The 27214-nt window shown below is 32.3% G+C and overlaps 1 protein-coding gene across 1 annotated transcript in view; it reads left to right on the forward strand.

Annotated features, from left to right (window-relative positions):
* Positions 1–27214, forward strand: part of LOC127847700 (fibropellin-1-like) — a 160040-nt gene that overhangs the window by 107818 nt on the left and 25008 nt on the right. The window contains exons 14-15 of the mRNA XM_052379778.1: positions 1326–1397; positions 1770–1841. Coding sequence (XP_052235738.1) covers positions 1326–1397; positions 1770–1841 — 144 coding nt within the window. The remainder of the gene's footprint in view (positions 1–1325; positions 1398–1769; positions 1842–27214) is intronic.

Genomic DNA, 27214 nt, shown 5'->3' on the forward strand with positions numbered 1-27214 from the left:
TACAATGTTATTTTGTTAAATAAATAAAGAAAAAAATTGCTAATTAATATTTGTATTATCCGGAGAGCAGAATCTGTCAGTATAAGTCTCTGATTGAAAGCGAATATCAAAGCTTATCACATCACATTTTTTAAAAATAGTCTTCTTTATACGCGACATCCACATTACATTATGTTAAACATCTACATTATGTTAAACATCTACATTATGTTATATTTTCCTCAGTACATGTATTATTCTGTACTACGTATTATATAACAAATGCTTTATTATTGGATTGTAAAAATTTTCACTTGTTCATATGCCTTTGTATTTTAATAGAGAATATATCGTACTTCATAACATTGTGTAACAATATGCATGTTTTTATTATGACCTTGACTTTGATATGTGTAAAACATCTTTTGTATACTTTTTGTGTACTCATGGGCATTTCTGCCCCGATGTATTTGGAAATAAATCCTAAATCCTAAATCCATTCCATTTGTCTAAGGAAAATAGGAAAATATAGCTCTGACGTGGGTAACGATTATATTGAAGTGGTGAAAGTTTCACTCAGTATGTGTAGCATCTTGAACTTAACGTCACATTTAGCGGCAAACGTATACAATATCCAGAACTTGTTTTGCAACTGAATACGAACATTGAAACTTGTTTTGTCCTCCTTATTTTAACCGAATAATAAACTGTGAACCCCTTCCTTTTTCAAATCAAAAATCAAACTAACATGTTCTACCTGTTATAATAACTACATTCTCAAAACTGGATTTACAGGCTTTTAAAAGTATTTAGTATGTAGCTTTAATATACAAATACTATTCTTACAGAGTTGTAAATAGTTGTGTTTATTAATAACCTCAGCTCTTTTTTAAGGCTGACATACAAGCAATTAGCCAGTGTTTTTTTACTCCCCATTTTAAGCGAATAAAGAACAGGCTCTTTTGAACCGCAATTATAATTGTCAATTATTCTAACCGCAGCCCTTAACAATGAAAATAATTTTCCATGTATGTTTGACATAAAAATATTGCATACACGATATTACTTCATTATTTTATTTACTTATTATCATATTTTTTTTATGTCACGGAAAACAATAAATAAGGAAGTGACTCCTCATGTTGTATTAAAACTAAATAAGGAGCTAGTATTGTGTAACGTATTTTATGACTTCATATACATCGGTCTGAGCCACGTAGCTTTGACAAAAAATTCAGTCCAAAGGCTCGCTTACAAACACAATTCCTGTACTCGTTTAATAAAATATGGTATGATATGACAACTTGTGCCAAATCCTATATTTATGATGTTTGATGTTATTTCAGGTACCTTGACGGCAATCAATTACGCAACATTTCACAGGCGACGTTCAGCGGCTTGACAAAACTATTTTTTCTGTGAGTTAAAATCGACAAATGATTTCTCTTGAAATAAATGTCGTCCAGCTGTCCATGCAGACATGTCTCAGTCTGCTGTATTCTTGACGAAATGGGGGACATTTATTTATTGTTGTTTCTTTGTCTTATGAATGTACAATAGACAGTCCGGTTTTCTTCGCGTTCTGTGCAGAATGCTGTATATCATTTAAACATTGAAATAATCTTGTCTATTGCTTAATTTTGAATAAAGGAACCTGATTGCCTTTTCCATATAAATACATATTCCGTCGAATGTTAAAAAGTTATTAGCTTATTTAAAATATTTGTTTAAGTATTGTATAGCTGAAGAGTTATCGTGCATTGCTTAATTTAATGTTGTTTTTGTTAAAGGGAATTATCCGACAACGAACTCGAATCCATAGACGACGGTGTATTTGAAGGAGTGCCGAATCTGGGCTATCTGTAAGACATTTTCAGAGTTTAAATACATTATTGTACATATTTAGAATGCACAATAATGCGTTTGTAATTTTGTTTTTGGTTGAGGCATCACCGCCTGCCATTTTCAATTACAAAATGCGTAATTAACACATTTTCTTTATACATGTTACAAACCTTTGATTAAATGAACAAATTTCTTAAAGATTAAATACTTGATAGAATTGCATAATGCTAAATTAAATAAAGCTTTAAAAAATATATCTAAAACTGGTTCAGAATACCCATGTATGTATATATAGATCGGCGTATCTATTCTGGCAAGATACATGTTCGTTCTTCATTTTACACATACATATATTGTGAACAAAACTACACATACAGTCTAAAACATGTAATACAATCTTTTTTTAAGGGAATTGCTTTTGTTTCTGTTTGAATAATTGACTAGTTATTGGTTGAATTCCAAACTTGTTTTTCGATATATGTTCGAAATAAAATATGATATTACTGTACTGGTCTGTATCGTTGTATTATAAACGAAGGCATGCGAATGGGGGCGCGGTTCTACATACGATCGTGATTTATAAGGGCACAGTTTGAGGTACAAATTAAAATGCATGACGTGGATACAGCCCACCTGACTATTATTTTCACGGGGATTACAAACCATGTAAACAGAGCGTTGTGTTTGTCACGCCTAAAGCCCCCATATCCGACACGACATGAATTCAGTGAATAAGATTTATGAGGTTTCGTTACAAAGTTTTATGCATTTACTATTTGAACAAGTTAGTAATTATTATGATTTTTTGAATGCGGGCTTAAAGCATAGTTGTTAAACATTATTTTCGCTGTGATATAAAGATTCGCGAAAGATTAGTATACACATTGATGGTCAAGTTAGAAACGTTCTTATTCTTATACGGCTTGAATGACAAATGAGGATAAGTTCCCTTGTTCCTTATTCAGGGACGAACACAAATGTCTTATTATAATTTATCAATAAATAAAAAGTATAATTGCTAGATTAAATATTAATTATTACAACATTGATTTTCAAAGTTATCGAGTACAGTTTTATGTTGTTTTTTTAATTAGAGCATGTTAGTTTTACATAGGTCTTCAATAAAGAATACGGCAAATACAGGGAAATAGTTTTTTTTAATTTGCTGCACAAAGAAACTGAATAAAAGTATACGAAGACATAAATTGAAAATACATTTATGGCGTACTAACATGCAAAAGGATGTTCATTGACATGTTGTATATTTTAGCATATACAAATATTTATCAATTGCAAATATTCGTCGCTTATTCGATCTGCAACAGGAACTAGTTACGTTTGTTTTGTTCGGCCGCAACAATACATTGAAGCAGAACTATTTTGGAACATTAATATTGATATTTAATGCTTTAATAGAGGTATTGATAGTTATCTTGTACATTGTGTTACGCGGTAAAGCACTGTTATAATTAGAAAATGCTTTTCCTTATTAGATTTGAACCAGTTCCTTATTTCGTATTTAAGGGAGACTGAAGTACAAATCAAACAAATGTAGTTGGTTACGTGTTCATGACTTTTTAACCAATTTAACGTTTGAATAATTTTCTTTTATCCTAAAGTGCGCATTGTTTAAGTGAAAAACATCCCAAAGAAGGGTTTCTCTGGCCAATGGACTTACACGTTCTTGTAGAATACGAGCACAACCACCATACTGAAACTTGCATGTGCTTCTAAATTGTTCATTTGCAAACAATCTATACACTATTGCGGTTAATAACTCAATAACGTTCAGTTATCATGTTTCATTGTCCTTTGTATTTAACACTCACTTGAACGTATATTTTAGTGTACATTTTTGTCTACCAGGCGGATTTATATTTACCTATCATTTTTATGCGTCTCGTAGTCATTAGTTATGATAAGATTTAACGTTATTATTCCGTTTTTTGTAAAAAATATAATAGGCAAGATTTCACGAGTTTTTTTACGTACAAGGCATCTATTAGTGATACAGTCACGTGCCGTTTAAATTTCACTGTTGAGCTTATTGAAATACACCATGTGCACGTTGTCAATTATATATTTGCTCTCTTATTTAACACTCATATCATACTATATTCGTCCTTTTCGAAATTGAAATACGATGTACATACGCCACTACCACTCTTCAATAAGAAATAATTTGTTTTCGGTGTTTTGGTCTAAGACTTTTTTACAAAGGTTCATTGAGAGGAAATAAAACAGGAAATCAACAGCCAACTAAATAACACAAATCTTAATTTTAGGGAAAGCTTCATTATTAAAACTACATAGCAACACATGTACTGATCTACAAATTCTATATATAAAGAGAGAATCTCAAAAAAAAACTTTCATTAAATATGCAGGATTCTGGAAATGAATTCCGAATGCCTCAACATGACATAATTAAATTGTGTAATACAACCCATTATAAAATCAAAGACATGAAGTAATCCATACTTGTTATAAACCCTTACATATTATTGTAAAAATAATTAGATATTTTGATAGGTATACATTAGTTCTAAGTGTGACAGTGCGCATATTTATTATACATGGAATATTACATGCATATGTTATTCTGAGGGGTTATTTCGCACTCGTATGATACGGCGCGGGCTCTTGGAAAACAACACCATTCAACAATCTCGTGAAAAGGACCTTTCAAAATAATACAGTCATTTAGGATTCCATTGTTTGTCTGTTTGATGCTAAAATCAACTTTTTTTCGGCGAAGCTGTTAAAGAAATTATTCGTAGAATAAGCTTACTGAGTGTATTCCGTGATCAAAATGGTATTTTCTCTTTCACAGAACTAAATAACAATTTTATCAAACATAAACGGCACAATTTAAATGCTGTACTTCACAGGTTGGATACCACGCACGCTCTTCTGCGTGTCACTTGTGGTAATTTATAGTTTCGATGTTCAATTTTAATAAATTATTTGATATAGATATTCGATTACTTTATTAGACGATGTAGAATTAAGTTGCAACAAGAAATTACGAAATTTCATGGAGCTTATATTTTCTATTATTATATTGGCTACATCCTTAGTATTTGTGTTACTGACTTTCAAGCCAGTGACTTAAGCTGACGTTTATTAAACTCCATGAAATTTTTTCTTCTGACGATAGCGCGTCTCTGTGTTTCTTGTTTCTCCGATCACAGTATTTACAGTAAAGACGAATCTTTAACTCCTAAAGTGTGAATAGATAATGGATGTGGTGTTCGTCTAGTGACCGGGAGTCAATGTTTCGATCGCTATTTTATTTTATTTTTTTGGAGTGAAGGGGGTCGTTCTAGTATCCTTCAAAAAGGACACTGTGTACTGGTTCTACTAACAATGGACTCATTAGCGTTTGAATAAACCTTCGGTTTTCGATACAATCAAATTTAAATAAATCCGTTAAAAATAAATTTGGAATTCACACTTATAAATTGAGCACACAAATTTAAAGTTGGTGGTTAAGTATGGTTAAAATTGTGCAACCTACTGACTGCGACACATTTATAATAGCATATGTTCATTTATTAACTCGACACTTACTGTGCATGTCTCATTTATTTATGTTATTTGCAATTGCTTAACACTTGGGATTTTGTATGTACGTGATCCAGTTAAAAAGCTGGATTGAATGCAGTTAGTTAAGCAATCAATCAGAAAGTATAAGAAATGCTATTTCTGGCTTTTTAACATTGCCTTCGTAAATAAACATATTTTGAAATCTTATTTACACATGTTTGTGAGACCTAGGTCTGCCCGACAAATTATTTGAACGTCACACTTACGGCTTTTCAAGGTATTAATTGTTTACATAAAAGAAAATAATTTAAAAGAACAATCAAACACTCAATGTTGTATATATATAAATATAAATAAAGTAAAATATATATTGATTAAGCATTCAAATTACACGTTGAACATGGAAAAAATCTACAGAAAACGTTATAACATGACCTGCTATACCGCCCTTTAAGGATGTTCGATCGTTTTGTGAAAATTTCTAAAATATCCGGAATGCTATAATTTTTTGTATGGTGATTAATGGATCTGTATCTGAAATAAATTTTGTTTGTTTTGAATTTTTTATTGCACAGTTCAAAATAGATAACATGCAATACATGTACATATTTCTGTTGATGTAATATTTATATTCATTTGAAGTTCTAAAATAATTAAAGGAAACTAGCTTAGCATTAAAATGAAGTAAAGAAATTGATAGGTCACGGTGGATTTTTTTTTTTGCTACAGACATTTTAATATGGACTTAATTTAAAAAATATAATGACTAACATTGTAATAGTAATTAAAACATATCTATATAATAACTGCTCTATAACACTCAAATTATCAACTGAAATATGATACACGTATAAATATTTATAATGTACATTGTTATGAAAATATTTCAGATGTAACAAATGAAAAAACAATGTTGATGTTCAAATAAACATCTTAAATTACCCCACCCACCTGTTACCAATGTTGTGGGTTGTAAATTGAACATATGTATTATTTTAAAATTAATATTTTTAGAACTGTGTGATGTGTATTAAAAGACAAGAGGGACATGATGGCCATGTATCGCTCCACTGCTGAAAAAAGGCTGAAAAAAATATTCTCGGCATGTGCAAATACTTAAATATAGGCCCTATTTAAGCACATGTTCACTTTTGTGACCCCCTGGGGTGGGTCAACTTTAACCACAGAGGCATAATTTGAGCAAACTTTGTAGAGGACTACTTTAGCTCACTACATACAAAATGTGGTAGCCCTAAGTCCTAGAGTTGAGGACAAGAATATTTTTAAAGTTTTCACAAAATAAGCAAGATATAAATGTATATACTGTTCAATTTTGTGACCCACGGGTAAGGGTTAAATTTGACCCTAAGGGCATTATTTGAACAAACTTGGTAGAGACCATAAGATGTTACTGCATACCAAATTTGGTAGCCATAGTCCAAATGGTTTTCGACAAGAAGATTTTTAAAGATTTCACAAAATAGGCGCTTTATAAGCGTTTATTAAATTGTGTGACCCCCGGGGCAGGGTCAAAGTTGACCCCAGAGGCATTATTTGAACAAATTTGGTAGAGGTTTATTAGATGTCACTACATACAAAATTTGGTAGCCCTAGGACCAATGGATATGGACAAAAGATTTTTAAAGTTTAAACATAAGAAGCACTTTATAAGCATATGTTTAGTTTTGTGACCCCCGGGGCAGTTTCAAATTTGACCCAATGGGCATAATTTGAACAAACTTGGTAGAGAACGATTACATGTCACTACACATGTATAACTTTTGTATCAATAATGGTTTGCAAAGATTTGATGTTGAAAGCAACATTTAGTTACACATTGTATGCTAATACTGCTCGGTCATAGCTGAATGAATATTTGTTTACAACATTTTGGTCACGAGGAACAGAGTTCACTAACTTTTGTAAAGCTAAAACATCCTGTAGAGCGCCATGTGCCATCTATTATTCACCAATGACGCCTTTAACTAAATTTTTTCGCTAATATGATTTCATATTTGGTAAGTATCTAAAAAGCAACAAATATTTTGCTGAAACTCAGACATTTTTCCACAAGTATGGATAGCATGGAGCAACACTTTACACTCAAAAGACTCTAAAGTATGCCCAACTAAAATAACTGGTGAACATTTCTGTAAGAATGTTATAAAACTTGTCAATGCAGATTTGATGGGGACAGCTGTTACTGTTTGTCCATTGACAATTACAGAGTCGCCAACAACTGTCACTCCAGTTATTTCTGACGCTTTCAATGACATCTTCTTCTATGGCATCACATGATGTTGAAAACTGACCAGTTGACTGCACTAAAGCTATCTTAATTATGTGAGAAGTACGCTTTGAAAAAACAAAACAAAAATTTTACATAGAAATTGCACAGAATCCATTTTAGCTCCGTTAATCGGAGAGCCCTGGGTCGCTCACCCAAGTGCAATGTAAACTTCTTAAAATACATTTGCAGTGTTTACAATAAACATAAAAGGGAAAAACATTGCCCCCCCCCCCAGGACAGGACTTATTTTGAAGCTTAATTTGAACAATCGTAGAAGAGATTCCTTCACATCCGTTCTCTATGCATTGTGGTTTAAGAGAATTTTTCAGTTGAAGGGTTATTGATCGGAAACAATTTTCACACTTATTGTGACCTTAACCTTTGACCAAGTGACAATAATTTACATAGGGGTTATATACTGTCCAATCCCTATGCACATGGAAAGTTAAAAACCAATCTGTGACAAAGTTGACAAATTATTTATCGAAAACTAAATGATATACCGACAGACCAACATCCAGCAAAACAATATTAACTATCTCTTCCAAGGGGGGCATAATAACCGTTATCATGAAAATTGAAACGCTCTTTTCTTCGATTCATGGATATATTAAAGTAAGTTTTTGGCACCTTATTTATTCATAAATCTGAAGAAGCAAAGAGAAGAGTGTTTAAAGTTTTAAATGATGCACAATAATATAATATAGCCAGTTGTGGGTAATGTAACATTGCATCATCTAAGTGGTATTTTCTATCATTTTTTCAATAAAGATTAAGAATAATTTATTATATGAATACAATATGAGAAATTAGTCTGAACATAACTCTTGTTGCAATTCAATCATATGCTAGGTTGACCAACAATTTAAACGAAATCTCACATTTAGTTACTCAGCAGTAGCAGGTTGAATTATGTTACACATGCAAGTAAATATGTATATTTTGAAATAGAAGTTCAATTTTGGAGATTTAGAGTACCTAAATACCTGCATTGGACCAAGATAAACTTCTGTATGTGCAACACTGTTAATACGGAATATGTTAAAAATAAACTTTACCTAACCCTCTTGTTTCCAAATCAAAGAAAACACATTCTTTCCCAGTAGTGTCTAGCCCTGCTGGACCAGGCTTGGGTACAGGTGGGGGTATAGTTGTAACTTCAACATAATGGTCCTCTATGTTTGAACAGTATGTTGGACCCTCTCGTACTTCTTGTACTGTGTCATTTGAATGCCTGAACAGGAAAACAGCATTTCAAATTGGAAAATGTGCATGCACCTTCAAGGGTTATCTCCGATTTTTTTTTTAAAGAAATGATTACACAGCACATTAATGCTTTTACAATAATCAATTTACAAACATTAGCATATGCTTTAAAATATTACTACTACTTTGCATATATAATTGATGGATCTATTTAAACAATCTCAAACAAGAAATGTGTCCACACGACACGGATGCCCCAAGCTCAAACTTTGTAACTATATAAAAGCACAACCGTGTAAATAATCCATACAATTGTAAGAAACCCAGGATCCCACATGGCCATGTTCGAACTTGGTCTAGACACAACTTCTGACCAAGTTTGGTGAAGATCGGACGAAAACTACTAGAATTAGAGAGCAGGCACGAAAAGTGTGACGGACTGACCGACCGACCCACGGACAGTGCGATCACTATGTCGCAAATTGGGGGCATACAAATGAAAAATACTGTGTTTTAAAAATAAAATGCCCATAATTAAAAATACCGTTCCAGTTTTGAGTCTTATGCGTTGCTGTTTTGCTGCACGAGTAACAGCTATAGCCTTTCTTTTTTGTGCTGAAGGTCACGGAGAAGGGCCATTTTCGATGTGAAAGTCCCAGGTGAAACACCCAGTTTCTGATTAACCTGAAACAGATTGCATTAAATGACAGAACAGTTGACAATGCACAATGCTAAAATATGCTTATGTGGAATAAAATAATATGAAATAATGTCAATAATTTACAAAAATTACATAATTTTATAAGACCTAGTGATCTACTCACACACAAATAATAATTAATTTAAGCCCTTTATTTTCAAAACCAATACGTATTTGACGAATTGAGAATATTTATGTTTTGTAAACTTGTAAAATTTCATATTTATGACCGGTATTAATAAATAGGGCTGCAGGAAGAAAATAAACTCATGTCACTTTAAAATACATGTATGCATGTTTAACTAAGGACAACCATTCACATTCTACTGTAATTGTTTTTACTGACAGTAAATCAGACAAAATATGAAGGAAAAATATAGCAAGTTCAATATAAAAAATGTTTGCATGTAGACTACACAGGAATAACTTACAGATAACTACCCGTATCTGAATGTATTCAAAAGTATCAGTAATTTTGACAATAAATCATGATATAATGCACCAATGTACCAAAAATACAAAAAAGTCTTACCCAATGCAAGCTTTGTGTTCACGTCATTAACTCTGCCATGTTTCCATCCAGTAGCCACATTATTTATTGCACCACAATTGCTACACTGTATGTCCAAAACACACGCCAGTCCGAAATCCCTGCTTTCTACTGTGTTAAATAAATTCATGGCACTTGGCAAGCACTGCATGCTGAAAGCGATTCGGCCAATGTGTCGAGTTCAACGACTCGTCTACCAATTTTCCAACTGGCATCGCTGTTGTCACATGTGGTCACGCTTCCCGACGATTCGATAGAAAAATCGTCAAAATAACAGTGGTCATACCGGAAATCCTGATTGTCGGTGGAAATAGTATTTCTGTTGAAATCCACATTGTGCTTTCGAACGTTTTTAAAAAAATTACCTTTTAAGTTTCGTTATGTATTCCGAATTATATCCTAATTAGACATTTTAAATTAAAATTATTAAGCCAAGTATCTGATTCTCATTGTTGACAAGTTATCGTTTCGTTATTAATAGACGCTTGTTTTTGCACATAAAATAACATCTACAGCGTAAGCAAGCGTTTCATCGATGTCGATCACGAAGTGACGTCAAGCAATCGAACGCTTGGTTTCATTGCAGTAAATCTCGAAAATATGTAAATGCCGAAAATTTATAGGCGCATAATCAAAACAGTCAAACTAGAATTTTCACTCGTTTATTCAAACCTTATCTTTTGAAACCGTGAAAATATACAAAGGTTTTTAATTATTACGATATAGTGAATCAATTAACGTAAAGTGGAAACGATCGAACATCCTTAAGTACCGTTATGCCCTGACAATGACTCGTCGCTTTAAGTATATAATTACATTATCACAATACAAAATGTGTTTTGTTCTCGAATATTAAATGCATCATCTTCTTGTTTAATTAGGCGCGTAAAGTAATGTATTCGAACTAATATTAGTCGTTTCTTGGTACAACATTGTTGGATTATTTTACTGTCCGACCTGATATGTGATGCATAATTATAAACGTTTTCTTTTGTAAGCAAAAGATCCTGTGTTCAAACAAAATGCCATTTTTTCATGCAGGTCAGTTTTGTATGCATAACATATATTTTTCCATCCCCGTATGTGATTTTAGGTCATTTAAAACAAAAACAAACGGGTAAAGCGCATATTGCGGAACATTTTGTACTGGTTGGTGTATATACCGTCTTTTCCTTCTTCGTTTTGCATTCGACACACCGAAAAACAAGAATCAACGTATATTAGTTCATATTCCGATTTTCTTATAACCTTAACAAAAAAAAAAAATAATAAAGACACAAATTGAATTCTTTGTTTCGTTTTTTGATGTACTTATAACAAAACAAAACACAGCACTTATTTCCCATTCATATTTCGTTTCAATTTTAATGATACAAACATCAATATGAAAATTGAAACACAGTGCCTGCTTCCATTAACCGTTCTTGAAATGATAAAACGGTAAACACAAAAGACAAAAGATAAGAGACTGGAGATTAGTCGTGATTGATCTTTTTGCGCAGTTTTCTCCCTTGGATCTTATTATTTGAATACATAAATATAGAAAATTATAGAAGAAGAATTGTCGAGTCCTGGGACAGCTATTGTTTGCTACTCTTATGGGTAAATTAATTGATGTAGAACACATAAATTATTATACAAATGTACATGTCTGCTATTGTTTAAAATCATCGCATTTAAGTACACTTATAACACGCATTTCGATTATCATGGCATATTTAAATATCGTTTTTAAACATAGATTTGTTAATAAAGTAATTAAACATTTAATTTATTCGCTACAGTGTATTCATATCTAATTAACAAATCAAAAAGCCCCACATTATTGCTAAACTTATACATTCAATTAGTATGGAGAACAATACCCCTGGTCCTGAATTTTTCACTAAATAGCGTAATAAAGTTCAGAGAATAGGTTTAAATGCCTTAAGCAATGGTCTGATGAACGGTGTTCTTTTAAAAGTGTTGCAGAATGATAATCGTTGCTGCTTCTTTTATATGATAAGGAAAATTGCTCATAACAATTATACAATTATTTGAAACTCTTAACAAGACCATTACATTATACTAAATGAAAAATAACCACTAATGAAATTCCTTTTTTTTAAATATCATAAGTTACAACTATGAAATTGTTTCAAATAGTTAATTTATGAATACCGTTTTTGTTTTTTGTTGTTTTTTTGTGTGCATTTTTGCCACTTTTCGAATGACTGTTGAAATGAACATGATGTGTTTAAGAGGAATACAATAAAATATTTTTCGACTATTGCATGTATTTTTACAGATCACGCAAGCCAACGCTAGCTTGATGGCGCGTTCCTCTTTCCTGCTCACGGCCACCACCAACTTGAATCACTAATTAATAAAATAAGCTCTGAAACTCATATATATCATTGACTCAGCAAATCATACACGCATAGTTACAGATATACAAGCTTCTGTGTAATGGTATTCGAGTTTCATTGTAGGAGACAACCAGGGTCTGCAACGGAACGTTACAACGCGTGCAAGTAGTTTATATAGGCGATGCGCTTGCTAATCGCCTTTTTTATAAAACGTAAAGTTTAAAGTCAAACATTTTTAGCGGCGTTACAATATCATCGCAAGGTAAATATTTTTTTAGCATTAGCTTAATCTTGAGAGCTCTTTCCAGAACTTTACATATGGTGTTTAATTTGTTATGAAAAGGGCACTTTTATTAATATAATTATTAATATTATATACAAATTATTTTAAGGTTCATGGGGGAATAAAATTCATTAAAACTTCGCTTTGGATTTTCTTCATTCAATGTGGTACAATATGGTCAAACTATATATCATTTTAAAGCTTAAGACGGATAGAATAACATAAACACATTTTTTACATTGTGTGCTTTATTCATATTTTGGTTTAAAACCAATACATTTTTACACTAATTTACAAAGTCTCAATCTAAGGTAATGAAGGATATGAATTACCTTAAGTTGAATAAATACAAAGCTATATACATATACAAGGTCAAGTTAGCAACATTTCACAGAAAATTATTGTCATAAAACAACAAATGAGTTTTTATTCAACTGCCTTTTTTGGATAAATTTCCTAAACAAAGTTCTTAAAATAACTAAAACGTAACTTCTTTTTAAAAATCCAGGTATGGTGGATAATAAGAGTCACAATTCTATTTCAAAGGACTAACAATTTTGTTATTTACCTCTCAACCAAATTGCAAATTTTGAACCATCTCAAATTGAAATAGATTGCAGACGACATATAAAATTGTAAAGGAATATAAAGAAATCGGCAAACCGATTGTTTTTATATTTCGATTCCTTCTACCCATTTCGAAAGCGTGGCCATCGCTGTGCTCCGTAGAAAAACGTGCAAAACAAATCGGTCGAAACCACGTGCAGTAGTGAGAAAACCGGGTATGTGTATACACATACCTGAGAAAACACATAACTTATTTTGACAGTTGGGTGGCAACTAGTAAAACAACTATTAACATTAATCAGCAAGAGATCGCACTAAATAACAGAAATGAACACGTAGAGATTTCATTACTTACCCTATTTCAAATATTTTCCAGCTGAAAATTGTCCCCAACACGTCTTTTTTAGTTTATTTGTATTGTTTTTCTGAAGCCGAAGTGCATCTCACAGAATATCCATCCAACTTTCGTTGTTCTCACTTTCGTTATCAAAAACTCCGTTTAAAAGAATTATTTCTACTTTTAGATTGTTAAAGCGATGTATTATTATATATTATCATTATAATAGTATACCGTGATGAATTGAACGGAGTTACGTATCGATCTTTCTGTCAGTCTGTAAGCGTACTATTTTATGCGCAATAATATAAGTAATGGGATTCGACAACGATTGTAAACATTGGTGAAATGCTTCTCACATAGTTATTCTTTTGAGTGTTTATGAGATCTGATCGTGCAGTTTGCAAACATCATTGGAAAGATTACAATCCAATGTCAATATGGCTGCCCCCATGGTGATGAAATGACATGTGTTCGAGTTTTGATATTTCTAAATATGTACACGTTTTTTACTATTTAAGCGTAACTTGCCCTCGTCAATGTCGATATTAATCACTAGTTATATAATTTTCCGCCGAAATACGTGGAATAAACATGATTCAGATCTTTGAAAATAATGTATATTTTATTGTTAAAATCGCTTTGTATTTTGATTGATTTTGTGCATGTTATGATACGTTGATGTACAAAATTGGTAGCAGTTTGAAGGAAAAACATCCTTTAAAGCATATATGTATACATTTTCAATGTGGCACTCTTCCTTTAGTCAAATTTGAGTTCAATGCTAGGGGTCCCACATTTTTCAAATTGAAGCCTCTACATGAACCTTAAGCGCAAAACAGTTTATATAAGGTGTTTGGTTAAAACTCGTTCAGAGCTTAAAACAATAGACATATCACCGTTTAATTGTTAAATGTAACACATACCGGTATTCATACTTAATAGAACGAATTATAAATTGTATATAAGACAGTTTGCACTCTCCTTTTGTCATGTTCTTACTTTCAATATTGTCAGTACCAACATTCTATTATGTAAGGTGGTGTTGAAAGATAAACATATAAGGCATATTGTGCTTCTTAAAACGGCATGCGTCTCTAATGAGTAACAATTATTGGAATACGGGACTCAGTAAAAGGGTATGACAGCTCTTAAAATTGTGACATAGTTAACGGAGAACGCAATAAACGTTGACAATAAACGTAGACAGAGTCCAATTCTGTTTTCTTTGCGTTTTATTTCTGCTTATTAACACAACACAACGTTTTTAAATGTTTGTCATATACAAGATACATGCGAAGCCCGCAACGGGCCCAGCATATAGATGAACGACATGCACCCATTATATTGCCTAGTTCAATAAGTGATTAGCCCCACCTGAAGAGTTGTCGTTCTTAAATTGATTCAACTACCGGTTAACAAAGAAATCCGATATGGCGACGAACAATGAAGTAGAGTGTGACATAGTTTTTGAACGATAATCACGATAATAAGTGCGTGAATTACGATTATAACTGAAAGACCGAGGAGAACATGTATCAGGAAATCGACCTGAATTGATCAAAAGAGCCAGAGGGCTTTTGAAATTGGGAAAAATGACGCTAAAAGAGATTGAAATCTCGGACAACGTAGATCATGATGTTTGTCAATGTCAATTGTTTACAACGCCGCTTGGAGAGAAATTACTCACGCCGTCGGATATAAAGGGATGCTGGATTGAGAATTCAGATAAAGTTAAACATTTTCGTAAAGAGGACTTGTATAACTATTTGGTATTAAGCAAATCAAGGACTCATGACAAGGAAAATAGGAACGCCAAGCGTCAATTAAAAGCGTCAGTGTTTTACGAAGACAGACATGTGAACAGTGTACGGTACCACCAGATTACCCCAGAGTGTTCACATTGCTATGTTCGAGCAAAGGTTATACCATCCCTTCCAACAGACAACAAGAAAAAAAGATTACGATGCTTGGGTCTGTCTGGCTAAGATGTCAGGTATGGTTCATGCTGATGGCTGCAACTGCACTGCTGGGTAAGAACTAGGATTGAGTAAGACTAAAATATTCATGTAAAACTCATTAAGTATTGAAAATACATATGTGTACCCATGTAGTTCGAATAAAATATATCTTTGTAACACAATGCTTTAAACAGTTAAAAGTTTTATTAAACAAGTTACAACTTACATGTAGATGCGAAGTATATTTATTTGAAATTTTAATATTACCTGAGTATATTGGTTTAAATGCAATCTGGCCACTGACTTTTACATGTGATGATTTTTTTTTCAATTGACAAGAGTAAGAGAAAAGTAATAAATTGATTAAAAATTATGTTTAATTTCAATTCAGAGAGGGCGAATCATGCAATCATGTGGCAGCGCTGCTATATGCATTAGTTGACATAACAGACAAACGGAAAGATGAAACAGAAGCATCAACCTCAAAACCATGTAAGTAGAATCGGCCTCGGAAACGGAAACACAGTCCTCAGAAGACGCAAAACATTACTTTCAAAAAAGACCATATCAAGAAAAGACTACTGAAAGTGAACCTAAACACAAGCAACAACTGAATACATATATAATGGACCGTGCAAAACCGCTGAATGGTCATTCACTGTGTCTTAATTTATAGAGCTGTGCACCTAATGCAGCATTGCTGCTAAGTATGGAGACTGGAAAAGAAATTGTGCATCAAGCAGAGAATTTAAGAGTCCCAAATTTGCATACAGTTCCATTTATGTATCGTGACAGTGTAAGCATAGAGAACCCAGTCTGTAACGAAGCGTTCCGAAACCATATGTCATCATTACATATAACAAGCGAGGACTGTGTACGAATAGAAAAAATGACAAAAGGTCAAAGCAAGAACGACACATGGATGGAAGCTAGGATAGGGCGCATTACAAGTTCCATGTTTGGGACTGCATGAAAGAAGAAAGTGGATACAACACCTGATAGTATCATAAAACATCATGGACAATTCTTCATTTGATACTGAAGCTACAAGGTAGGGGAGAAACCATGAAGCAGCAGCACGTCGAGTTTACCAGAATATCATTCAGACATCACATCCTGGATTGAAGGGTTTTAGATCTGAACTTGTAATTAATGTAGAGACAAATCCTGATGTTTTTGTGGACTGTTGTGAAAACTGCCAGGACATGAGTGGTGTTTTGGAAATAAAATGTCCATACAAACATAGGAATGCTACTTTTTATGAGGCCTGTCGAGACAAATCCTTTTGTTGTTATGTGCTCAAAGGAAAGATTTCGTTAAAAAAGGCACATTATTTCTATTACCAAACCCAAGGTCAGATGGCACTGACTGGACGACATTGGTGTGACTTCTTCATGTGGACATTTAAAGGACGTTTTGTCAAAAGAATTCTCTTTGATGCAAGTTTCTGGAAAGAAATTTCATCACAGTTGAATTTGTTTTACGAACAGAATGTTCTTCCAGAATTCTTTACGGAGCGATTTAAACGCGGAAAGGAACTTGTGTAAATTGATTCTTCGACCGATAACGGCAATCATCAAACTGTGGAAATGGATTGATTCATTAATTGAATTCATATTGGTTGTGAAACATTAAGAGTTGAATTTGATAAAAGACAGTAAAAGACAATTGATCATTCATTCATAATATGTCATTTGAATATATTGAGGTCCACTTATTAAATATATTCTGACTTCTATGTATGTTTTCAAAACATAATGTGTTGTTGTTTTGTTTTTAAATGCTGGTAATAAAAGTTGATATGTCCTAATATGTGCTTTTATTTTGCGTGAATACAACATTCATCTTCATATCATACGTTTTTAACCTAAAAGCATACACAGATGGCCACATAAAAAATTATGTGTTACAGGCAATGCTCTGAAAAAAGAAGAACGGATAAGTTTTTGCCAGATTTAGTCTTATAATGAAGCGTTCCATTAAAGCACTTATAATAATTGAAGTTTATAGTTTAGCAAACAGACCCAGATTACTAGCTTATTTTAGGGGGTAACTGGTCTACGATTTTCAACAGCAAGTGTTATATGTCAAAATATTCGTATAGGTTTGTAGTTTCTGAAAATGACTTTCGTTTTCTCCAAATAGGTCGGAGATGGTAAAAAAACAAGATGGCGTACAACATGGCCGACACTAATATGTAAAGGCGAAATTAAATCAACCATATTAGTTTAAATAAAATTTATTTTGAATAACAACACCATAATGTATTAAAAATACATATTTAATATTGTATATTTATACAATACATTATTAACAACAACTCAGTTCATAAATAAAAAAATGTCAAGGTCAAAACGAAGGTCAAAGGTCAAAATAGTGTCTATTATAACACTTGTTTTACACTTAAATGCAAGAAAATAATAAATAATACAAAAACAGTGTCATTTATATTACCATAATCATTTACTGAGTATTATCATAGATTTTACATTACATAACAATCATGAAATATATCAGTTATGCAGTTTAGAACAAGCTAACATGTGTTTTGTGACACATATATAAAACATACTGTTAGATACAATATTATATTTAAGATGCACATGTCATGCTTATGGTTATGGTGAAATGACACACACAATCAATTGCTTCAAATAATATAAACAATCATTTAAACCAATAATAAACTTTTTATCAACTAGATGTTTAATTTAAAACAGGTGACACACTATTACAATGTTAAAGGTTACACACCACTTATAACTTGTACATGTTCTTAGGTCATTATTATTCTATCAATTTGTAGATAAGTATTTAAGAAAATAATGATTAATACAAAAAAACTGTCATTTAGATTGACAAAACCATTCACTGACTATAATAAAGGGATGTAACATCACAAAACATTCATTTATTTATTTCAGAAATGCCTTTTCGAACCACCTCACATGTGTTTTGTGACACATACATGTATATAAATCATACTGTTTTATACATTATATTCAAATAAGATGAACATGTCAAAATTATTTCGTGCAATGACATACAATCACAGTTATGAACAGTATAACAATCTTTGAACATACTTCTTAACAATGTTTTACCAACTGGATGTAAATAAAAAACCGAAAGATTGCATTCTACTAAAATGTTAAAGGTTACAAACCACTTGTGTCATTCGATTTTTTTTCTTCATTTTTAAAACTCGAATAAATCAATATTAACATAAATACTTTTGTTAAGTATGTAATACAGAAATACAAGCAAATCTCAATAGTTACTCAATATTGCATCTCTGAAGATAATACATTATATTTCATAATCGAGTAGTGTGAAGTCAACAAGTAACATATACTAGAGCAGTACATCGGTAAACTTTAAGTTCAGTCTTTCTATGGAAAAAACAATATCATGTCACAGCAATACAGACAATGAACAAATGGCATTGAGAAGTGTAGATTGTACTTACAATACCGACTTTTCTAACGTGTTGACAATAATAACAAGATTTAGTGAACTGTGTTTGACCTATAAAATGACAAAAAATAGGAAAACACTTGACCATATGTTATTATTTTATTAATTGTTTGGGTTATAAAAGGTAATACATGGAAAAAATGTTTTCTGATTTATGTGAAATAAGTTATTCTTATCAATTATGCTATTTTATAATTTATTTTAAATCCTAATGCAACTGTCAAACTGTCTATTTACTGCTGTTTGAACACACATCAAGCTTTAGTATCAGAAATGTCACTATCTTGATAAAACACTAATGTCAAGGTATGCAAATTGGCACAAAGCATATCTTGTGTGTGCATATTTGCAGTACGCTTGCAGGCTGTTGTGCATGGCTGTTTGTCTATAAAACAACGACATGTAAAGTCCTCACATATTTCACAGTCTCACGTCAGATCATTGAGAAGCACTGGAGCAGCAATTGGTTGATTCATCATTGTTGGAACTAAATTGTTGTTGCTATCAAAATGATAACCAAACAATGTTGGTGATGGCAAGTCATGTTTTGCAACCAGGGAATGGTGCCATATCCAGAGCTGTAGAAGACATCTGAGACAGTGTAGATAAAAACTGTCTCTGGTTGGAGGCAAGGCTTTGGGATGTGCTGATGTTGCAGCTCGAATGCGTCTGATTTCTTTCAATGTAAGGTTTTCATTTCCATATAGGAGAGCAACAAACTTTTCACAGGCATCCTTTTGTAACTTCTGAAGGTTCAATTGTTCACCTATATCATGCAAATTCTGGAAAGTCTTGGCATATTTCATGAACAAATTGAATACTTTTTTCTTCCCTTTCCCATTAAACCCACTGGTTGTATAACATCCTGTGATACAATAAACTGTCGGCAGGATTTTCATATGATCTTCAGTCAGCTTGTGAACAACATCATGGATTGGAATGAAACGTTTTTGACGATGCTTCGAAGCATCGTCTAAGTTATCATATCATGAAAAAATTCTTCACAATGGCAACCTATGTAAAAAACCGAGCCTGTCCAAGAACATCTGTGTCAGGTGACTGTACAACAATGCAGGTTCCTCCTATATCTGCTGCATATCTGGCATGTAGCATCATAAGCGTGTCAGCTTCTTCTTGATTTGATTGAAGAACCTTTATTTTTCGGCAACCATCTGTTGTAATTTCAAGGCACTCTGTGTCTGCTCCGCCATTAATGAAGATCGTTTCATGAGTTTTCAGATTTGAGTTTTCCTTTAGAAAGCCGGTGTAATATTGTCTTAAACTTACTTTGTTTGCTGATGAACTTAAAAAAAATTTCCGGGTTGTGGGAATTTTCAAATTGCTGTGAACATATAGCATCCAATCACTTTTTGGAAAATATTGTTCTTAATAGGCTTCGTCCAATTGGTTTGGCCAAATGAGAAGATAGGGATGACGTGGGTAACGGTTATGTTGAAGTGTTATAAGTTACATTCAGTATAAGAAACATCTTTTAATTCATTCAGTATGAGAAACCTCTTTAAATAAACGCTACACTGAGCAGCAAATTGATCACTATCCAGAACTTGTTTTGCAACTGGATAAGAAAATTTAAACCTGTTTCTTACTCCTTATTTAACCGAATAATGACCACGAAACCCCTTCCAATTTCAAACCGAAAATCGAACTGCCATCTACATTTTATATTAACTACATTCTCCAAACTGGATCATTAAGCTTTTAAAAGTATTTAATATGAAGTTATAATATGCAAATATTAGTCTAATAGATGTGTACATAGTTGTGTTTATTAAGAACCCTAATTTTTTTACGGAATGACAAGCAATTAGTCAGGTTCTTGTTCCTCATTTTAAGCGAATACAAAACTGGCACTTTTGAACCATAGTAATAAATGTCCATTCTCCCAACCGTAGCCCTTTAAATTGCATCTTATTTTATTTATTGGTATGGCATTAACCTATTTATTACAACATATCACTACACAGTTCTTTTAACTTATAATAAACTGCCCATGTAAACGGTAAACAATTACTATGAAACAGTCTCCTTAATGTGTTTTAAAACAAAATGAGGAGCTAGTATTTTCTAACTTAACTAATGACTTCATATGCATCAATATGAACCACGTAATTTTGACAATAATTTTACATGTAGTCCTGATGTGATATTATTTATTTGAACTGATGTTTACAAAGGTTTACTTATTGATAAAAAAAACAATTCCTCTTTCCTTATTCCAACCGAATAAACAAAGATTTTCCCACGACAATAATAAGAACATTGTTAAAACTGCATGCCATACTAGTCATCCAGTTATTTGTTTTCGTTTTCGAGGCTGGACATGGGACCTGCGTATTTAACATTTACCAAAAGTGTTCATCTATAAAAATCGCCATTTAAATTTACATGTAGTTATGATTAAAAAATAACTTAATATTTAAATAATTAACATTGTACTAATAAAATAATACATTTTAAATTAATATACGCTTTGATATTTTTCTAACGCAACACTTTTTAAACTTGATATCTCAGTTATAAGTTAAGATTTTAATTTAAAATAGTACGTGCGATAATTTGACTACAAGACGGAATAAAAAAATAAACAATACATACACCACGTGCTCAAGCGTCCAATCGTTACGGATTAATGATTTTATCATGATCTTGCTAAAAATGTAGTCAAATGATCACATTAATAAAGTAAATCTAAATCTTAACTTATAACAGAGATATTCAAGTTAAACAAGTGTTGCGTTAGAAAAGTCAGTAAGTGTAGAAACGTTTGAGGTACGAAGAACCCCAACTTGCTATTTCTTTTAATCGAAAAAACACTAACTGATAATTGATAAATACATAGTAGGACTGCCTTAAAATAATTATATTTTATTATAAGAACATTATTAATTTTCAGAGCTATCGGGTACACTTGCATATATGTTCAAAATAAGTTAAATTGGAGCATTCATTTTTACTTAGGGCTTTAATAAGGAATAAGGCATATAAAGGGTGAACTTAGTGTGTGTTTTTTCTGCTGCAAAACAAAACAGAATAAACGTATAGTTAGACATGTTTTGAAATAGATATTTCTAGCATCCTAACATGTATCATGATGTTGATGGTAATGTGGTACAGTTTTTTCTATGAAAATAATTCTTAAGTTGGCAATGCCAGTTCCTTTTTCTGTTTGCATCAGGAACTAGTCAATTTTACTCAGTCGGCCTCGAACAATACAATGAAGCAGACTTTCTTTAGAACTATAACTTTGATAATTATTGCAAAAATGGTGGCATTTATAGTTGTGTGGTCTATTGTGTTACATGTGAACGTACTGTTATAATTAGAACATGCTTTTCCTTATTAGATTTATATAAGAAATAAGGAACAAGTTCCTAAGTTCCTATTTTAAGGGAAAATGGAGTATAAATAAATCAAACGCGTTTGATTACGTGTACGTGGCAATTCAACTTATTTAGTTTATAAAATAATATTTGTCGAGCTGGCTCAGTGGACAAACGTTCGCAACAATAGTTTGGACTACGCGCTTACACGTTCGTTCTTGTAAAGTAAATGCACAGCTAACATGCTGATACTGTCACGTGACGTCTACATTTTTCACTTGCACATCACCATTCATTTGAAATGGCGGTACTGTCCGTTGCTTTATACCAGGCGGATTTATAGTTAAATATCATATATATATATATATATATATATATATATATATATATATATATATATATATATATATATATATATATATATATATATATATATATATCATTATTGTATCAAACCGTCTACTAATGAAACACTCAAGTTCCGTTTAAATTCGCCATTTAAGCTTATATAAATACGTCAGGCGCACGTTTCAAATGATTCTCTTGTCCTCTTCGATATCAAAATATGCACAACTACTACTACTCAATGACAAATAATTCCTATTCGGTGAAGCTGTCCAACACTTTCTGTAGAAAGGGTTTCTTGAGATGAAATATGTAACAGTGTGATGGAACGAAGTCGAAATAACTCATTTTAAAACTCGTGCAGTGGAGACTAATCTTTATACCCAAAACTTGGAATACACGATTATACATTAACTACTGCAATACATTTAAAATTAAAGTGTGAATTAAATTGTACGACTGATGAAGCTATATCTACAATAGTGCGTGCAAATTAAATATTCATCTAAATGAACGACAATAACTGAACGTAATTCTATTTAAATCATTTGTTAGCTAAGGTTTGCATTCTTAGATAGCAATATTTAAAAAATCTATTTCACACATGTGTCAGTGACTTAGATGTGCCGAACCATTTAAAGAAACGGTATATTTATCTTTGAGAAGATGTCGTATATTTGCGACATCATGACATAAATATTTAATTCAACATCACTCAAGGCTGTTTCAAACCATTTATTGTTTACAATGAATGTGAGAATTTAACAGCACACTGTTCGTATGTTCTTAAATATCAATGTATAAATAAGGTTTTGATTATAAATTCAAATAATACGAAGAGCTTGGTCAAAATCTACAAAACACATGATATATTGTTTTTATACAGCCATATACGTAACTGTTTGTCCAGACTGGTCCGTTTGATAATAAAATATGGCTATTATAACGAATAATGTTTTTTCTATTGATCGTATAATGCATACATCATCTTATTGGCTAATTCCTACAAAGTAAGGTATTTAAGCGTGTGTTAGTAATGTGTTGGTACAACAATGTTGGGTCATTTTAATATTATCTGTCCCACCAAATTTGGGATTTATTATTATAAAATGTCACCTCTGTAAACAAAGCATCCTGTGTTGGAATAAAAGTGTTCTGATAACATGCAAGTCATGTACAGTATTCATAATGTATATATTTAAATAACGCACGTATGAGATTTTGGAATGATTTAATACAAGAAAACCAATAAAATTGTAATTTCGAAACATGTTTGTGCCACGTTTTTGCCTAATTATTTCTAGTGTGTTTGTCTGTTAAGCATTCTTAAAGTTATCCACTGACGTTTTAAAGTAACGTGACAATTTTTGACTACATGGGACTTCTTCAGCGTGAGAGCTGGCTGTTTACTATTATGAACGTAATATCAAAGATCCGGAAAAATGTTGCTTGGGATTCTGGAAAATAAAACATTGTCACTGTACGTTTAACAGCTAATACAAACACTTAATTTGATGACTAATCACCCTCTCGTAACGAATATAGAGGGCAGATTACTTTAATAGCATGAACGATGCTTATGTACTCTTTAAGCCCGTGTTAGTGTTTGCTAGTTAGTAAGTTCATATTTCGGGAAAACACTTTTTTTGTTGACATTTTGATTCTTTTACATGGTCGCTGTATTTTACAATGTAAATAAGACGCTGTAGTTCAAAATAATTAATGTACATGTACAGAATATTTATTAAGACAGCATGGTATGATATCAGTTTATAGAATGGTGATGTCATCCACGAGAACCTTTACGTCTATAGTCTGGGACCGTCGAAAAAACAGGGTACTGCACTTTAAAAGAAAAGTTAAAACAACAGATTAAACAACAAACGAGCATTACTCCATACTCAGGTGAAATGTCTTGTTGAGAATGTTGAGAAAATTTGGGCACTTCTTGTTTTTCGTTAATACAGACTAACAAATAAATACAAAGGTTTATTCTGATGTCTTTTGATTTTGCTAGATTTGTAGTTACTTGACTGTATATTCTAAAAGAACCTGTTCGTTTATGGCAAAGTAACACTCTTCTTTGGGACGTATGGGCACTGAAACATTTGCTTTTTACGTAATAAATATAATTCAAGAACGCTTAATTTATATCACAACGACATAATGTATATTTTTCGTAGTTATAGAGATATGCACAGATAAAATTATGACTTTTGAAGAAAATCTCTGTTCCTATTATGGTTGTTATGAGGAATGAGGATCTACTTCCGTTTCCCTTATTTAACCGGGAAAAAGGAACGGGACTATTAATTACAAGCAGAATTGTGTTAAAACGGGTAATTAGATATAAAAAACATACCTATAAAATTTTTGATTTTCAGAGCAATCGTATTTTGAGATATTCAAAAAGTTCGGTCTTAATGGATGTAAGGTCTTCACAGTTATTAAATTGTTAACTGTGTTGTCGTATGTTTTATCTGTTATTCATGGCATGATAATAAACTATTATTTATCGCAAAAATAATACTATTTGTAGTACCGCATAAATAATATATTTACTTCTACTATGATGATTACGTTCGGGTGAAAACGATCTACTAAGAATAAAAACGAACACAGGGGCAACTTCACTTATGCAAATACGTCTAACGACTATAATATATTAGTGATAATAAGAACCTCCGTTATCTACAGTCCATTGAAGATGCACGTTGGTCTTATCCCGTCGTACCATTGTCAGTTTCAAGTAACGGAGTCTTATATAAATCAATCGTTCTGTAAAGTTTGGAGGAAACAGGTTATCAGTGTGGTTTCATCGGTATATCATAGACCATAGCTAAATGATACACGAGATAATAAATGTTCTTAATGTTTAATATTATATCTAGTGTAAACACTACATTCTCTGTAGTCCTCGTAGCGATTTGAAAGAACAAAACTCTCTAATTTGATTTGAAAATACACGATACGTGTTTATATGAATGTGTATGTTATTGATTTGATTTGAATATAATCCGTTCGTAGATCCTATTGTTGGCCTTAAATACAAATACTACAAATGGAATGAGAACATTTAATGAAATGCTGTTTATATTGAAATCATAATTATATTAAATATTGTATGATCTCGATTACTTATTTTAACTGTTGATAATCTTGATTCGGGAATGTCGAGGAAATATTAGTGCAGTAGTTGAATTTCATGACTTTAAGACTTAGTGTTTTTCATACACTTTTATTCAGTGAACTTAATAGTGCTTTTCGGTATTGGGAAAGTGGTATATACAATGGGTTAATGTTTATGTTATGCAACATAAGGTACACTTGCACATTAATGCTTTGAATATGGTAACTGCCTGTTAATTGTCTCGACCACGGTTATCAATACTGTAACTTAAAAAATATGCTCGAGCTTATCACCTACAGCTTTATCATCGTAATTTTCCTCGCCATTAATACATTCATCATCACCATCTACATCATCATCTTCCGCAAAGGGACTATAAGCTTCATTGTGATACTTGTAATATTAACATCTTAAAGACCTATTCATACTAATAATAATTATCATTTTCATAATTATCATCACCGCCAGCCTCACCAAAATCAACCGCCACAACAGCCTCCACCACCAACAGCAGCACCAGCACCGTCATCACCACCTCCACCACTGCCTCTAACACAACCATCCTAATCATCTTGCAAAATCATCCATATCATCATCATCATCTGTATCATCATCAGACTCGCCATCATCATCATCATCATCATCATCATTATCATCATCATCATCATCATCATCATCATCATCATCATCATCATCATCATCATCATCGTCATAATCATAATCATCATCATCATCATCATCATCATATCATAAGGGGTATATAAGTTAACCAGCTGATATGAATATATACCTGTTTAACTCAAATACAAATAAGCCAAAAAAACATTTTCTACTGACCACATAAAACACACACAACTAATCAAAAATGGTTGTATACAAATAATAATTCAAACAAAACACATTTTTAATCATGTTTTCATAATTAAGTATGCATTTTACGCGTCCTGCCAACAGCACAGCATTCAAATCACTGCACTTATACATAATTATGATCTTCATAGACCTAAATTCAGTGAAACCGAAATCTGTCTTTCAACGAATGCTTGGAATCACCGTCAATGGGCATTATGACATATGCAGCCAGCGCAGCTCAAGCCCAGTCTGCATATTTGCGCAGTTTGGTTAGGAACTGCACTATCCGCTATAAATCACGCAAGGTGCAATTGGCAAAAAATGTGTCCTACAAACAAGTTGCGTATTGATTGTGAATAAGAAAAAGTAACCGTAGTTTGAATAGGTATGAATGCAACTTAGAAAACAATTGTTAGAGGAGGTTATTACTCTCTGAGCTTGTGATGTCATGCAT

This window comes from Dreissena polymorpha, chromosome 10, assembly GCF_020536995.1.
Source record: "Dreissena polymorpha isolate Duluth1 chromosome 10, UMN_Dpol_1.0, whole genome shotgun sequence".
Classification (NCBI taxonomy): Eukaryota; Metazoa; Mollusca; class Bivalvia; order Myida; family Dreissenidae; genus Dreissena; species Dreissena polymorpha.